The sequence below is a fragment of the Saccoglossus kowalevskii genome, chromosome 7 (assembly GCF_978046115.1).
Source record: "Saccoglossus kowalevskii chromosome 7, keSacKowa6.1, whole genome shotgun sequence".
Taxonomy (NCBI): Eukaryota; Metazoa; Hemichordata; class Enteropneusta; family Harrimaniidae; genus Saccoglossus; species Saccoglossus kowalevskii.
Window position 1 is genome coordinate 38,993,834 of NC_140647.1, and position 15,558 is coordinate 39,009,391.

Here is a 15,558-nt window from a genome sequence, read left to right on the forward strand (position 1 = left end):
AAATAATTTCATGAATAATGACACAACAATGAATTGTATAACAGTTGAATGTGTGTTGTCATTCAATATTTTTATTAGGAATGAAACTTTATTGGGAAGCTTTATAAAACCACCTGAGATTTCTGTGCCGAGACCTGCTGTAATGAGACAGAGAGTAGAAGTGAAAGAGAGGAGCCCTGCTGAGAGGAACCCTGCTGAGGTATCGTTATTACAGGACTCTTTTGTACCTAGACCAAGAATTCTGGGATACTCAAGAATACACACGCCAACACAACCTGGTAAGTAAGTTTTCTTTGCTGGTGAAATCTACTTTATGCTAACTTAGTCTAATCCTCATCATGTTTGGGAGCAAAATGCAATGCTTTTTTCAGACTTTATTTGACATTCTATATTATGTACATGTGGATAGAATGCACTAAGTGTGACATACTGTACTAAATAATGTATGTTGTGTTTGTCAAGATTTCAGTTTTACTGGGGACACTCCTATAATAACCAAAGTCAGGTTTCCTGAGCAAACTGTCAGACAGACTGTGAGGAAAACCAGACCAGTCAACGATTTATTACAATCACAGTACCTCTCAGAAGATTGGATAAACAATTTGTAAGTATTATGAAGGGCAGAAATGTAGTCCAATACATTAGATTTTCATTTCATTAATTAAGGTAGCGAGAAGGGTTTTGTGACGTTTTCGAATAAAACATTCTCTGTCTGTTGTCTGGTTCAGAACAGTAATTTAGCCTATATATTTCAAAAAACTAAGTATAGAGGTACAAGTTCGCACAAACTGGACAGTCATTGTTTACATAATTATCACGTGACATCAAAAATGGCGAACCTTGTAAAAATGACTAAGTCCGCGATTGCGAGAGCACACTGCATAATTTCCTGGTGAAATTTACGTCATGCATTGTCCGTAATCAAGTCCATTGAAATGTGTCCCCAGTAATCAAAAGACCTATTATTCTGATTTCTATGCAGGTTTGTTTTTTTGTCCCCAAATTATTTCATACTTGGCACCTTTAACAGACTATTATTCTGTGACAAATCATTTTCTTTAAAAACCCAGACATATTTCGCACCATCATTATCTTTTGAACAATAACTGCGAGTTTGTATGTCCTAGTCCGAACGCACTTGATTTGGCGGCGGCCCCAATGAGTCGTACTCAGTCAAAACCTCAACTCGAGAAAAACGCGAAAAACAGTTTTGGTTAATAAAACACTGTAGATTTGTTGCATTATTATAAATATACACTAAAAATGGCCAAAAATATTAATCTCTGATAACATAGAACTCATAAAGAGTGTCAGATAGTGAATAATTTCAAGCTCGAGCGTGAAAAATGAATAATCCATGAAATTCACAATTTTTTTTGTCATTTGTTGGCAACTTCCACTCTAAAAAAGATTGAAAATGTGGGTGTGGTTCTTTTGCGAGGTCCTGTTGATAATACGGACAAATATGGTTCTGTGACCCAGGTTGTGCTCCAATCAATGATGTTGTAACAAAGCATATTTGACGCTAATTGAAGGGTCGTCGTACCATCCAATTTCCGGCGTTGATTCACATAGTGTTTTTGTGCTGTGACAGGCTTCAAAATTATTCGCTGAAAAACATTGGTATATTTTGACAAACGAATGGAATTTGACCTCAGTTCAACAAGAAAATACTAGGCTTAGATACATTAAAGTCCACGGTTGGCAAATAAAGTAAACCAGAGTAGGGTCGATGATTTTCAGCCCTGAAGGACATCCGTGTGAATCCTGAGTTTTGAATTGTTCATCGACTGGCCACCAAATATTTATGGCTATAACTAAATTTGACACGTTTTTTTTAAGCCCAATGAATTATTCATACTTGTCAAGCTCTGTTTGATTTATTCAGGGCATGTGGCCGTTTTTAGTCAAAAATATTTTTTGTGGGAACACTTTTACAGTACGTATACGGTATAGACTGAACTCATTAAATGATTGTGACTTATTTTTGAAAATTGAATGTCAAATTTTACCAGACATGGACCGACGTGGATTTGGTATCGTTATTTTTGGAATTAATCATTAACATTTCCTCGTTTCTCTGCTCTGTCAAAATGAGTTACCTATACTTTTTTCACGTAATTGTCATTAAAAGAATAAAAAATAGTACATATAGAACAAGCACCCAAAACACGTAACAAGAGGTCGCAGTTCAGTTGCTTTTACGATACAAGTGTAATACAACTATTAGATTTGAAGTGTCGTTCAGAATTTAAAGAGTTAATACTAGTTGTATGTTCACACTTTACTATCAAAACCACCATTTCGACCACTAATGTGCCAGTGATTCGTGTTTGGGCGAGCGGTCGGTGTTTTAATGAGTAAGCTAGCAAAAAAAAACGCAATTAAAATGCGGTCGGTTTCCGGTCGGTTGATGTAAAAGCGGAAGGTTGGGCGAAATGAGTACTGTATGCCCGGACTGTATGACTATGTTTCTCAGATGAAGTCTCGACTGACAATAATGCTGACAATGGACGTTAGATAAACACACATTGTTTGCAACTGGAAGCTTATCACCCGTTATATCAGAATCGTCAACGACAGAGTATACAGATAAGATGTTATCATTTAAACCCTTCCAAAGATAAACACTATGCAAATATCCACGAAACGGCAGTTGTAGTTTTTTCTTCTAGCGTTTTAAAACACTAATTTAAGCAACGTTATTTCGCAATTTCAATCTTTTGTAATATTGGGATGATGTATCAAGGTCTTAAGTAACCGTTTTATAAATTTTTGAAAAATCAATAAAAAAGTGAAAATTTCCTTTCGCTACCTTAAGATATATCTTGGCAAGTTATTCATTGGATAAAAATGATACTTGGGAAATACAATCCTGTGAAATACTTAATTTTAGCTGGAATTAATTTTCGCTCAAAAGACTTTTTTGGGTGTTTTGCATGGAATTTATTTTCACTGATTTTTTGCGAGTTTAATGTTAAATATAGGAAAAGAGGTATATTCGCTGGATTTTATTTTCACTGAATCATTCCTTCAGCGAAAATATCGAAAGGTAATTCCAAGCAAAAATAAAGTATTTGACAGTATGTAAGCAAAATTTGTCAAGCCAATTTTGTTGACTATTGAAATATCATTTGTGAAGTAGTAGTATTGAGTGTGTACCTAGTATTGATTGTTCAATTACAGAAAGGAAAAATATGATTCTCGTGCCCGCAAGACATCACGTGAGATTGAGGAGGTTGAAATTAAATTGAAGATTTTGAAAGAAAGAGTAAGTCACTCATTCTTTTCTGTTATCAGTTAAAATGGTCTGATTCATTGTTTGTTTTTGATACCGTTTACAATTCTAACAAGTCAGAAAACTCGATTTGAATCTGTAGTCTGCTTATTTCTTTCAGCGAGAGGCACATGATTCTAGTATAGAGCAGAGGGTAAGAAAGAAAATTATTTTGTTTTACTTCCTGTAATTTTGATTTGATTCCTGATAACTTTTGAGTTCATAAACACTATATATTGTATTATTAGTTGAGATTTCATCTGTTTAATATCACCATAAAGCTAGTCACCATGGTATGTCAACTCAGCCTAAATTACAGTCAAACCATACATTTGGCGTACCAAATTTTTGATTCAATACTATGATCAGTTGATATTTTAGAAGCCAGTAAATTACTAAAATCTGCTCAATAAATTGTTTGTGGGCCAAATTTTTCTGGTGGTATTGACATATTAGTCATGTGACCTGGAGTTGGTTGGATTTGAGTAATAGTAACCTTATACTGTAATGATCAAGTGCCTTGTCATCTCTTTCTCAATCCAATTGAAACAGATACAAGAACGTATGCGCATATCTGAGAAGGAAATCGGAGTCATTGATGACAAATATGTCTCCTTTGATGATGAAGAAGAAGAGGAGGAGGAGGAGGAGTTGCCAGAATTATCAGACTCCATGGAAATGGAAGTTGATGATGCTTTGATATCCCATCCATCAACTCAGATATTAGTTGAGGGTTTCCGCTTGTCAATCACCAGAGGGGACCTGCAAACTCTGAATGGATTAAACTGGTTGAATGATGAGGTATGTTTATGTGTTCTGTCTATCAGTATAAAACTGTATTAGACAATGTTAACGTGTGTATTATAAAGTATTTCATATTTGAACATAAACAAAACAAGGGAACAACACCTTCAAACATTATTTCGTATCATTGTAGATGAAGGTGATGTTCTTGTGGTTACAATAACTCAAAAAGTTTTTATCTAATTTTTTCAAACATAATATTTGATTAATTAACCAGTTTTTGACTTTGTTCGAGTATGTTTAAGTATGTGTTCTATGTAAATTTGTCAATACAATGTTACTAGGAGTTTTAAATGTAGGAAGTTTCTGCCACCCAAGAATTTTGGATGTTGAATGTTACAAGAATACTTTCCCACTGCACTCAGTCTGTACCACTGCAAATCCGTGAACTGGATACTCCTCCATTGAAAGTGTTTTTTGTAAATTGTTTTCACTAAATTATAGTATTTCATATTATATTTTATAGGTTATTAATTTTTATATGAATTTGTTAATGGAAAGAGGGCAGAAACAAGTGAGTTAGATTTTTTTTTTACTTTCAGCTGACAGACATGGTACATATTTTCGGGTAACTTAAAGGTACATGCCTTAATTACATTTTTCAGGGTAACTTAAAGGTACATGCCTTAAAGGCCCATTTCACTTGCCCAGGGCAATTGTGAATTGGAGGTGTGGCTATGCTAATGAGTGTTGTTAATCACTTGCATAGCCTATGACGCATCCTGTTTCAGCGGTCCAACATCACTTTACTTTGATTGAAAGTAGTTAATTATTAGAGATTAGTAGCGCGTTCCTTTCCCCGGTTCGTGTTTTTGACTTTTATTCGCCAAAATCTCAGCTCGTACACAATTTATTGTCATAAATACTACACACAGTCACTGCTGTGAGATATTCATAGTCACATGCATCCACTTTGGCATGACATAATCGAGCTTGGCTGGAGCTGTTTACTACAGTGTGACAAGCAAGGAAATAATCCCTATTGTTTAGGAGTGTATTTATAGTATACCTGGGCCTTTAATTTCATTTTTCAGAGTAACTTAAAGGTACATGCCTTAATTACATTTTCAGCGTAACTTAAAAGTACATGCCTTCAATACATTTTCAGGGTAACTTAAAGGTACATGCCTTAATTACATTTTCAGGGTAACTTAAAGATACATGCCTTCAATACAATCTCAGGGTAACTTAAAGGTACATGTCTTAATTACATTTTCAGGGTAACTTAAAGGTACATGCCTTAATTATATTTTCAGGGTAACTTAAAGATACATGCCTTCAATACATTTTCAGGGTAACTTAAAGGTACATGCCTTCAATACATTTTCAGGGTAACTTAAAGGTACATGCTTTAATTACATTTTCAGGGTAACTTAAAGGTACATGCTTTAATTACATTTTCAGGGTAACTTAAAGGTACATGCTTTAATTACATTTTCAGGGTAACTTAAAGGTACATGCCTTAATTACATTTTCAGGGTAACTTAAAGGTACATGCCTTCAATACATTTTCAGGGTAAGTTAAAGGTACATGTCTTAATTACATTTTCAGGGTAACTTAAAGGTACATGCCTTCAATACATTTTCAGGGTAACTTAAAGGCACATGCCTTCAATACATTTTCAGGGTAACTTAATGGTACATGCCTTAATTACATTTTCAGGGTAACTTAAAGGTACATGCCTTCAATACATTTTCAGGGTAACTTAAAGGTACATGCCTTCAATACATTTTCAGGGTAACTTAAAGGTACATGCCTTCAATACATTTTCAGGGTAACTTAAAGACACATGCCTTCAATACATTTTCAGGGTAACTTAAAGGCACATGCCTTAATTACATTTTCAGGGTAACTTAAAGGTACATGCCTTCAATACATTTTCAGGGTAACTTAAAGGTACATGCCTTCAATACATTTTCAGGGTAACTTAAAGGTACATGCCTTCAATACATTTTCAGGGTAACTTAAAGACACATGCCTTCAATACATTTTCAGGGTAACTTAATGGTACATGCCTTCAATACATTTTCAGGGTAACTTAATGGTACATGCCTTAATTACATTTTCAGGGTAACTTAAAGGTACATGCCTTCAATACATTTTCAGGGTAACTTAAAGGTACATGCCTTCAATACATTTTCAGGGTAACTTAAAGGCACATGCCTTCAATACATTTTCAGGGTAACTTAAAGGCACATGCCTTCAATACATTTTCAGGGTAACTTAAAGGCACATGCCTTAATTACATTTTCAGGGTAACTTAAAGGTACATGCCTTCAATACATTTTCAGGGTAACTTAAAGGTACATGCCTTCAATACATTTTCAGGGTTACTTAAAGGTACATGCCTTCAATACATTTTCAGGGTTACTTAAAGGTACATGCCTTCAATACATTTTTCTACCCGAAACTCATCAGCGGAGGACATTCAGCACTTCGTCGATGGACCAGAAAAATTGATTTATTCAGTATGGATTTAATACTTGTACCTGTCCACTTAGGCATGCATTGGTGTTTAGCGGTAAGTTTATTCATTAGTTGCACTATTCAGAGTGTACAATGACTCAAAACTGGAACACTTGTTGTAGCAGAAAACTGACTTAAGGTAGCGAGAAGGTTTTGTGACGTTTTTAAATAAAACATTGTCTGTCTGTTGTCTCGTTCAGAACAGTAATTTAGGTTATATATATCAAAAGACTAAGTATAGAGGTGCAAGTTCGCACAAACTGGACAGACATTGTTTACATAATTATCACGTGACATCAAAAATGGCGAACCTTGTAAAAAGTACGCAATTGCGAGAGCACACTGCGGAATTTCCTGGTGAAATTTAAGTTATGCATTGTCCGTAATCAAGTCCATTGAAATGTGTCCCCGGTAATCAAAAGACCTATTATTCTGATTTCTATGCAGGTTTGTTTTTTTGTCCCCAAATTATTTCATACTTAGCACCTTTAACAGACTATTATTCTGTGACAAAGCATTTTCTTTAAAAACCCAGACATATTTCGCACCATCATGCGAGTTTGAATGTCCTAGTCCGAACGCACTTGATTTGGCGGCGGTCCCAATGAGTCGTTCTCGATCAAAACTTCAACTCGAGAAAAACGTGAAAAACAGTTTTGGTTAATAAAACACTGTAGATTTGCTGCATTATTATAAATATACACTAAAAATGGCCAAACATATTAACCTCTGATATCATAGAACTCATAAAGAGTGTCAGATAATGAATAATTTCAAGCTCGAGCATGAAAAATGAAGAAAACTGCTGGCATTTGAGTCCCCACTCCAGGAACGTTCGGGTTTTCCATTGTTATGCTAACGAACAACGAGGGATAATCCTCTGACAAACATTACTGTCCCACTGTACACGCCGACAGTTTACAAACAAGCTAATCCTTCAAGTGTCTCAGATAAGACATCTAATAAAACGGTTTTCATGGTGAAACAAAATGGCCGATGTTTGAAAAAAAATTGCTGTGTCAGAGTGCGACACTGAGTGGCAGATTTTTCTTTGCCTCGTCTGTCAACGCTTTCTTTCTTTTCTTCGCCATTGCGTTAGAAAAAAAATGTATTGGTAAAATAGAATATTGACTTGGAAAATAAAACGATTTAAAAGTCTCGACTGACAATAATGCTGACAATGGACGTTAGATAAACACGCATTGTTTGCAACTGGAAGCTTATCACCCGTTATATCAGAATCGTCAACAACAGAGTATACAGATAAGATGTTATCATTTAAACCCTTTCAAAGATAAACACTATGCAAATATCCACGAAACGGCAGTTGTAGTCTTTCCTGCTAGTGTTTTAAAACACCAATTTGAGCAACGTTATTTCGCAATTTCGATCTTTTGTAAACCTGGGGTGGATGTATCAAGGTCTAAAGTAACCGTTTTATAAATTTTTGAAAAATCAAGAAAAAAGTGAAAATTTCCCTTCTCGCTACCTTAATATTACCATAGTTGTCCGATAGAATATGTAATATTTTCCCGCTATTGCTGGCTTCATAACATCGACAGGACAGATGTGTTGAATGACTTCTTAAATACATTTGAAACTTTGATTTTGCACAAATTATGTTTCCTTAGTTTCCAGTATGCTCTGTACAATTATAATTATAATAATACAACAATACAATTATGACACTTATGACACTGTTCTGTGCATGTCAGTTACACTCTGAGGGTTTTTACTCCACAACCTGCACACTCACAATCAGGGACACAATGTTCATTTGTCATGCAAAGCATCAACATACTTGCCTAGTTAACTGCAGCACATTATTTATATGGATCCTAGAAACCAATATGCTTAATTTTTTACTTCCATGTGTAAAACAAACAATGGGAGTTTTTGCAGTTACTCAGTTTGTCTGTATGTCTGTCTATTCCACATTATATCAAGAACTACTTGTCAGATTTCAATTAAACTTGGTTTTTAGATGTTATTGAACAATGCACAGACCTGATAGGTTTCAGTTTAAAATCTAGTCATATTAATTACCAAATTCGCATAATATTTCATAATTATTATTGTCTTTTATTTCAAGACAAGCCAATATAAAAAGTGTTTTTTTTAAGAAAAAAATATATAATATTATTAAATTACACAGTATGCATTAAATGAAATTGACCACGCCACATTTGTCATATACGTGATTTAAAGAAAATATCACTAGATAATAAATTGATTAAATGTAGCACATTTTTCTAAGCATATAATAAAATATGCCATAATACAGTGATACATAACATGTTGTTCTTTTTACCAGGTTATAAATTTTTGTACAAAAACAATAGCATATTACGACTCCATGGGTGGTGAAAATAAGCAGTGTCTCAATTCACTCAGGTAAGTAGCAATGCACAAAAACAATAGCATATTACGACTCCATGGGTGGTGAAAATAAGCAGTGTCTCAATTCACTCAGGTAAGTAGCAATGCACAAAAACAATAGCATATTACGACTCCATGGGTGGTGAAAATAAGCAGTGTCTCAATTCACTCAGGTAAGTAGCATATTACGACTCCATGGGTGGTGAAAATAAGCAGTGTCTCAATTCACTCAGGTAAGTAGCAATGCACAAAAACAATAGCATATTACGACTCCATGGGTGGTGAAAATAAGCAGTGTCTCAATTCACTCAGGTAAGTAGCAATGCACAAAAACAATAGCATATTACGACTCCATGGGTGGTGAAAATAAGCAGTGTCTCAATTCACTTAGGTAAGTAGCATATTACGACTCCATGGGTGGTGAAAATAAGCAGTGTCTCAATTCACTCAGGTAAGTAGCAATGCACAAAAACAATAGCATATTACGACTCCATGGGTGTCTCAATTCACTCAGGTAAGTAGCAATGCACAAAAACAATAGCATATTACGACTCCATGGGTGGTGAAAATAAGCAGTGTCTCAATTCACTCAGGTAAGTAGCAATGCACAAAAACAATAGCATATTACGACTCCATGGGTGGTGAAAATAAGCAGTGTCTCAATTCACTCAGGTAAGTAGCAATGCACAAAAACAATAGCATATTACGACTCCATGGGTGGTGAAAATAAGCAGTGTCTCAATTCACTTAGGTAAGTAGCAATGCACAAAAACAATAGCATATTACGACTCCATGGGTGGTGAAAATAAGCAGTGTCTCAATTCACTCAGGTAAGTAGCAATGCACAAAAACAATAGCATATTACGACTCCATGGGTGGTGAAAATAAGCAGTGTCTCAATTCACTCAGGTAAGTAGCAATGCACAAAAACAATAGCATATTACGACTCCATGGGTGGTGAAAATAAGCAGTGTCTCAATTCACTCATGTAAGTAGCAATGCACAAAAACAATAGCATATTACGACTCCATGGGTGGTGAAAATAAGCAGTGTCTCAATTCACTCATGTAAGTAGCAATGCACAAAAACAATAGCATATTACGACTCCATGGGTGGTGAAAATAAGCAGTGTCTCAATTCACTCAGGTAAGTAGCAATGCACAAAAGCTAAAGTAAAGGCTTAATCTTGTCTGTTTTTAAGACCTGGCCCACACCTTTATTACAGGCTAGTAGTGAAAGTAAACAATTATCTGCTGAGATGAAACATATTATTGTATTTATTGTCATTTGAATATTTATTTTGGTATATCATTACCAACATGGGAAGCAATGTGAACACCTGCAGTAGACATGCCTGGACCAATCACAATCAAATTTCATACATACATCATACATAATATTATATATATGCACATCAATTTGTTTCACAATCCGTTTCATGATATCATAGCAACCATTGTCGTGATATCATAGCAACCATTGTCGTGATATCGTAGCAACCATTGTCGTGATATCGTAGCAACCATTGTCGTGATATCGTAGCAACCATTGTCGTGATATCGTAGCAACCAGTGTCGTGATATCATAGCAACCATTGTCGTGATATCATAGCAACCATTGTCGTGATATCGTAGCAACCATTGTCGTGATATCGTAGCAACCATTGTCGTGATATCGTAGCAACCATTGTCGTGATATCGTAGCAACCATTGTCGTGATATCGTAGCGACCATTGTCGTGATATCGTAGCGACCATTGTCGTGATATCGTAGCGACCATTGTCGTGATATCGTAGCAACCATTGTCGTGATATCATTGTTGCAACCATTGTCGTGATATCATTGTTGCAACCATTGTCGTGATATCATTGTTGCAACCATTGTCGTGATATCATTGTTGCAACCATTGTCGTGATATCATTGTTGCAACCATTGTCGTGATATCATTGTTGCAACCATTGTCGTGATATCATTGTTGCAACCATTGTCGTGATATCATTGTTGCAACCATTGTCGTGATATCATTGTTGCAACCATTGTCGTGATATCATTGTTGCAACCATTGTCGTGATATCATTGTTGCAACCATTGTCGTGATATCATCTTAGCAGACATTGTCGTGATATCATCTTAGCAGACATTGTCGTGATATCATCTTAGCAGACATTGTCGTGATATCATCTTAGCAGACATTGTCGTGATATCATCTTAGCAGACATTGTCGTGATATCATCTTAGCAGACATTGTCGTGATATCATCTTAGCAGACATTGTCGTGATATCATCTTAGCAGACATTGTCGTGATATCATCTTAGCAGACATTGTCGTGATATCATCTTAGCAGACATTGTCGTGATATCATCTTAGCAGACATTGTCATGATATTGTAATCATTTGATACAGGGAATATCTATGTGCCGAGCACAGAGACAAAAAGAAAAGTGAATTCAGCAGTATTAAGGAGTGGAAACTTGAGGTACAACAGGATATCCCTCCACAAATGAATGGAAGTGATTGCGGAATGTTCACCTGTAAATACGCCGAATATATAACGAGAGGTTCAAAGATAACTTTCACACAGGTAGGAATGAGTGTTTGGTTTGTGTCGATAGCTAATGATATATTGTTAGTTACTGCTCAGATCGACTAAGTGTTCACATCATAACAGTCCCTGTCATTGATGTGTCTGGATCAGTCTTTTTGCTAGCTGTCAAACAACATCAGTTTTTAACCAGATTGCCTGCTATGCATATTGCTGACAGAGCACCACATCAACAAACAAAACAGGTTTACAGGTCCAGGGACATTGAGTGTCCAAATAATGAATAATCTTTGCATAACTGATGACTTGTAAACTAATATATAAATATAAAGTTTACACCAGGAGCTTTCATGTACATGTACTGCTGAATTTTGCTTGCTCACACCTCAAAGCACGTCTGTATGTCGTGTTTGAATCATGATTTATCTTGACACCAGCTTTATTAAAAGAAATTAACTTTGTTTGCCTCTTGCTTGTGCAAAAAAATCATGTTTGTCACAATACGAAATATTGTCCTCAGTAAATCTCTGCTGACCAATGTATGTTACTTTTTTATGTAGGTGCACACCTCTTCTGTAGTGACATCATACTAAAAAATGTTTTTGGATCTTTTAAGAGTTTTGATTAAAGGGCGGTAGTCGTCACGCCACGCCACGCCGCGTCCTGTTCATAGCGACATACACAACGCATGTAAAATACAATTGTTTATTTACATGAAATTCAAACACACGCTGCGCGACGACCACCGCGCTTTAACTCTCAGTCACTTGAGTTTATGATAGTATCTTCGATTACCTTTGCTTACTCTACACGATAAAAATCTTTGCCATATTTTGCAAATCCCTTGTTGGTGAAACAGAAGTTTTTGCCTAATTGACAAAAGGAACAAAAATTACCATCACTCGGATAACTGCCACTCATGTAACCAGCTTGTTTAGTTTTCATACAGTTGTCAAGTTCACTTTTATTTTTTACACCATTGGAACATAAATAATTTGACTTTACACTGAGCAAAAACATTTGGCCCACACATTGGTTGCATTTGTTATGACATTTTGAACAGTTTGAGCACTATAGTATTATTAATAAACACTCTCATTCATTTCAGGCACACATGCCATATTTCCGTCGGCGAATGGTCTGGGAAATTATTCACAAACAGTTGCTACAGTAAAGTTTAGTCATATTTATTGACAAAAAAAGGATATATTTATACATTCACATATATTAATATTAAAATTTTAAAAAATGAAATTGTTTTTGCTGTAGAGAGCAAGTCCAAGAAAATTTTGTATCCATAGATATTTTTTTTAATGTATTTGGTCGTTATAGTAATGTCTGTTTCTATGGTGTTTCATCTTGTTGGGGTTCTTAGAAACTCATTCCTCATAATTTATTTATTTTTTTGAGTTGAAATATTCATGTCTCATTTTATTATCTATCATATTATTACTGTCTGGCCCACTGTGTCAAAAAAAGAGGGGGTGGCTTTTGCACATTGTTTAAATTCTATTTTTGTAAACTGTATAAACTGTTCAATGTAGTGTAATTTCAATATTTTAATTAGTGTACAGACAATATGGTGATTGGCACAGATTTGTGTGACTATGTCTCCGGGGGTTGATTTTTATACTGGTATATATCACCATTAAAGAGGGGGGGGGGGTCATTGATAACAATGCACACTAAAACTACAAAAGCTTATAAGTAGTCATTTTCATGTTTGTAAACAGCAGTATGCTAAGATCGCCTGTGGCAGGAACAGGTGACGACCCCACTTTGAAATTGCTGGGCAATAATTTATGTGTGTTGAGGACGCTTTCCATAAATGCATTGTAGGCTTTTTGTTCAGGTGCTACAGAATCAAATCGAAATTTGAAGTTCATGTCTGGTTTAGTTGTTTTTATGTGAATCAAAATGTTTTGCTGATGTAAATAATGTACTGATAATGTATCAATATTACCCCCCTCCCTCCCTCCCCAACAATCTTTCTACTCTTTCCTTTAAAATGTACTTTTACTCATTCAAAAACAAAAGAGAACTAGTTTTGTTTTGTTTATTTTAGTAAATATTGTGAAGTGCAAATTGTTAAGATTGTGTCACGGTAATACCATATTATGTTATTTAAAAATAGCTGCCATTTTTAGCTCTGCTGTCGACTTTGTCGAGCGGAGCTTATCATATGAGTGATTGTCTGTCGTCTGTGTCAATGTTTTACTTTTTCAAATTCTTCTTGAAAACTACAAGCCTGAATGCTTTGATACTTGGTGTATATGTACCTTGGGTAGACCTCTCTCAGATTTGTTCATTTCATGATAATATCTTCAATTTTCTAATTTTGGTGAATATTTTTGTCATTTTTGGTAAAAAGTTGATATTTTCGACTTCTTATTAAAAACCACAAGTCCAATTGCTTTGATATTACATATATAGGTATTACATGTGGACCACTCTCAAATTTGTTCATTTCATGATGATATCTTCAATTCTCTAATTTTGGTGAATATTTTTGGCTTTTTTGGTAATAAAAAAGTGATATTTTCTTCTTGTTAAAAACCACAATCATTTATGGTGAAAAATGATATTTTTGAATTCTTGTTGAAAACAGCAAGTCCCATTGCATTGATACTATGCACATTGTTAATTTTGTAATGGTATCTTCTGTTCTTTAATTGAAATGTGCATTGCTAACAGCGGAGCTATCTCAGTCGAGAGGCTGCTTGTTTTCTACATCATTGCTGTCCAAATTACTGAATGTTTGTCAGATTTGTTCATGTCTCCAATGTTCCACCTTCTACAAAAAACTAGACATATTCAGTAGATGTGTTTGATTGTTATGTAATCTGATGTTTCCTTTCATGTATCATTTGCTCCGCTGTTGACTTTGTCGAGCGGAGCTTATCATACGAGTGATTGTCGTCGTCGTCCGTGTCAATGTTTTACTTTTTCGACTTTTTCTTGAAAACTACAAGCCTGAATGCTTTGATACTTGGTGTATATGTACCTTGGGTAGACCTCTCTTAGATTTGTTCATTTCATGATATCTTCAATTCTCTAATTAGTCCCCGTTCGGACGGAGTCCGAAAACGGGGACTTATGTTTTGCCCTGTGTGCGTCCGTGCGTCCGTCCGTGATCACCTGTATCTGGAACATGCATGGACCGATTATGTTCAAACTTCACTCATACATCACACATTATATGGGACATATGCACATGCATTTTTTTCATGATCCGATTAACGATAGCCGAATAGCGGCCATTTTAAGGCCGAAAATGCATCAAAATCGCACATTTTCACCATTCCGGACCCGGATCTCAGTTATGCATGGACGGATTTCGTTCAAATTTGGTACATACATTAAACATAATAGGACCTTGATGCACGTCATTTTTTTTTTCGGATCAAGTTCGAAATGGCCGACTGGCGGCCATTTTGTTTTAAAGAATTCAGTTCTGGATCCGTATCCGAGACATGTCTGGATTGATCAAGTTCAAACTTTACACACACAAGGTACATCATGTCACAAATATGTATGTGCATTTGTTTCATGATCCCATTAACGATAGCCAAATGGCGGCCGCTTTAAGGCCGAAAATGCATTGAAATCGCACATTTTCACCATTCCGGACCCAGATCTCAGTTATGCATGGACGGATTTCATTCAAATTTGGTACATACATTAAACATAATAGGACCTTGATGCACGTCATTTTTTTTTTCAGATCAAGTTCGAAATGGCCGACTAGCGGCCATTTTGTTTTAAAGAATTCAGTTCTGGATCCGTATCCGAGACATGTCTGGATTGATCAAGTTCAAACTTCACACACACAAGGTACATCATGTCACAAATATGTATGTGCATTTGTTTCATGATCCCATTAACGATAGCGAAATGGCGGCCGCTTTAAGGCCGAAAATGCATTGAAATCGCACATTTTCACCATTCCGAACCCGGATCTCAGTTATGCATGGACGGATTTCGTTCAAATTTGGTACTTACATTAAACATAATAGGACCTTGATGCACGTCATTTTTTTTTTCGGATCAAGTTCGAAATGGCCGACTGGCAGCCATTTTCTTAAAGAA

General features: G+C 35.6%; 1 protein-coding gene across 1 annotated transcript in view; it reads left to right on the forward strand.

The window, feature by feature from the left end:
- Nucleotides 1-13,554, forward strand: part of LOC100376078 (sentrin-specific protease 1-like) — a 45,505-nt gene extending 31,951 nt beyond the window's left edge. The window contains exons 7-16 of the mRNA XM_085501550.1: nucleotides 79-278; nucleotides 463-604; nucleotides 3,187-3,271; nucleotides 3,399-3,431; nucleotides 3,830-4,078; nucleotides 4,548-4,595; nucleotides 6,448-6,603; nucleotides 8,863-8,942; nucleotides 11,331-11,508; nucleotides 12,578-13,554. Coding sequence (XP_085357676.1) covers nucleotides 79-278; nucleotides 463-604; nucleotides 3,187-3,271; nucleotides 3,399-3,431; nucleotides 3,830-4,078; nucleotides 4,548-4,595; nucleotides 6,448-6,603; nucleotides 8,863-8,942; nucleotides 11,331-11,508; nucleotides 12,578-12,643 — 1,237 coding nt within the window. The 3' untranslated portion in view covers nucleotides 12,644-13,554. The remainder of the gene's footprint in view (nucleotides 1-78; nucleotides 279-462; nucleotides 605-3,186; nucleotides 3,272-3,398; nucleotides 3,432-3,829; nucleotides 4,079-4,547; nucleotides 4,596-6,447; nucleotides 6,604-8,862; nucleotides 8,943-11,330; nucleotides 11,509-12,577) is intronic.
- The last annotated feature ends 2,004 nt before the right edge of the window (nucleotides 13,555-15,558 follow it).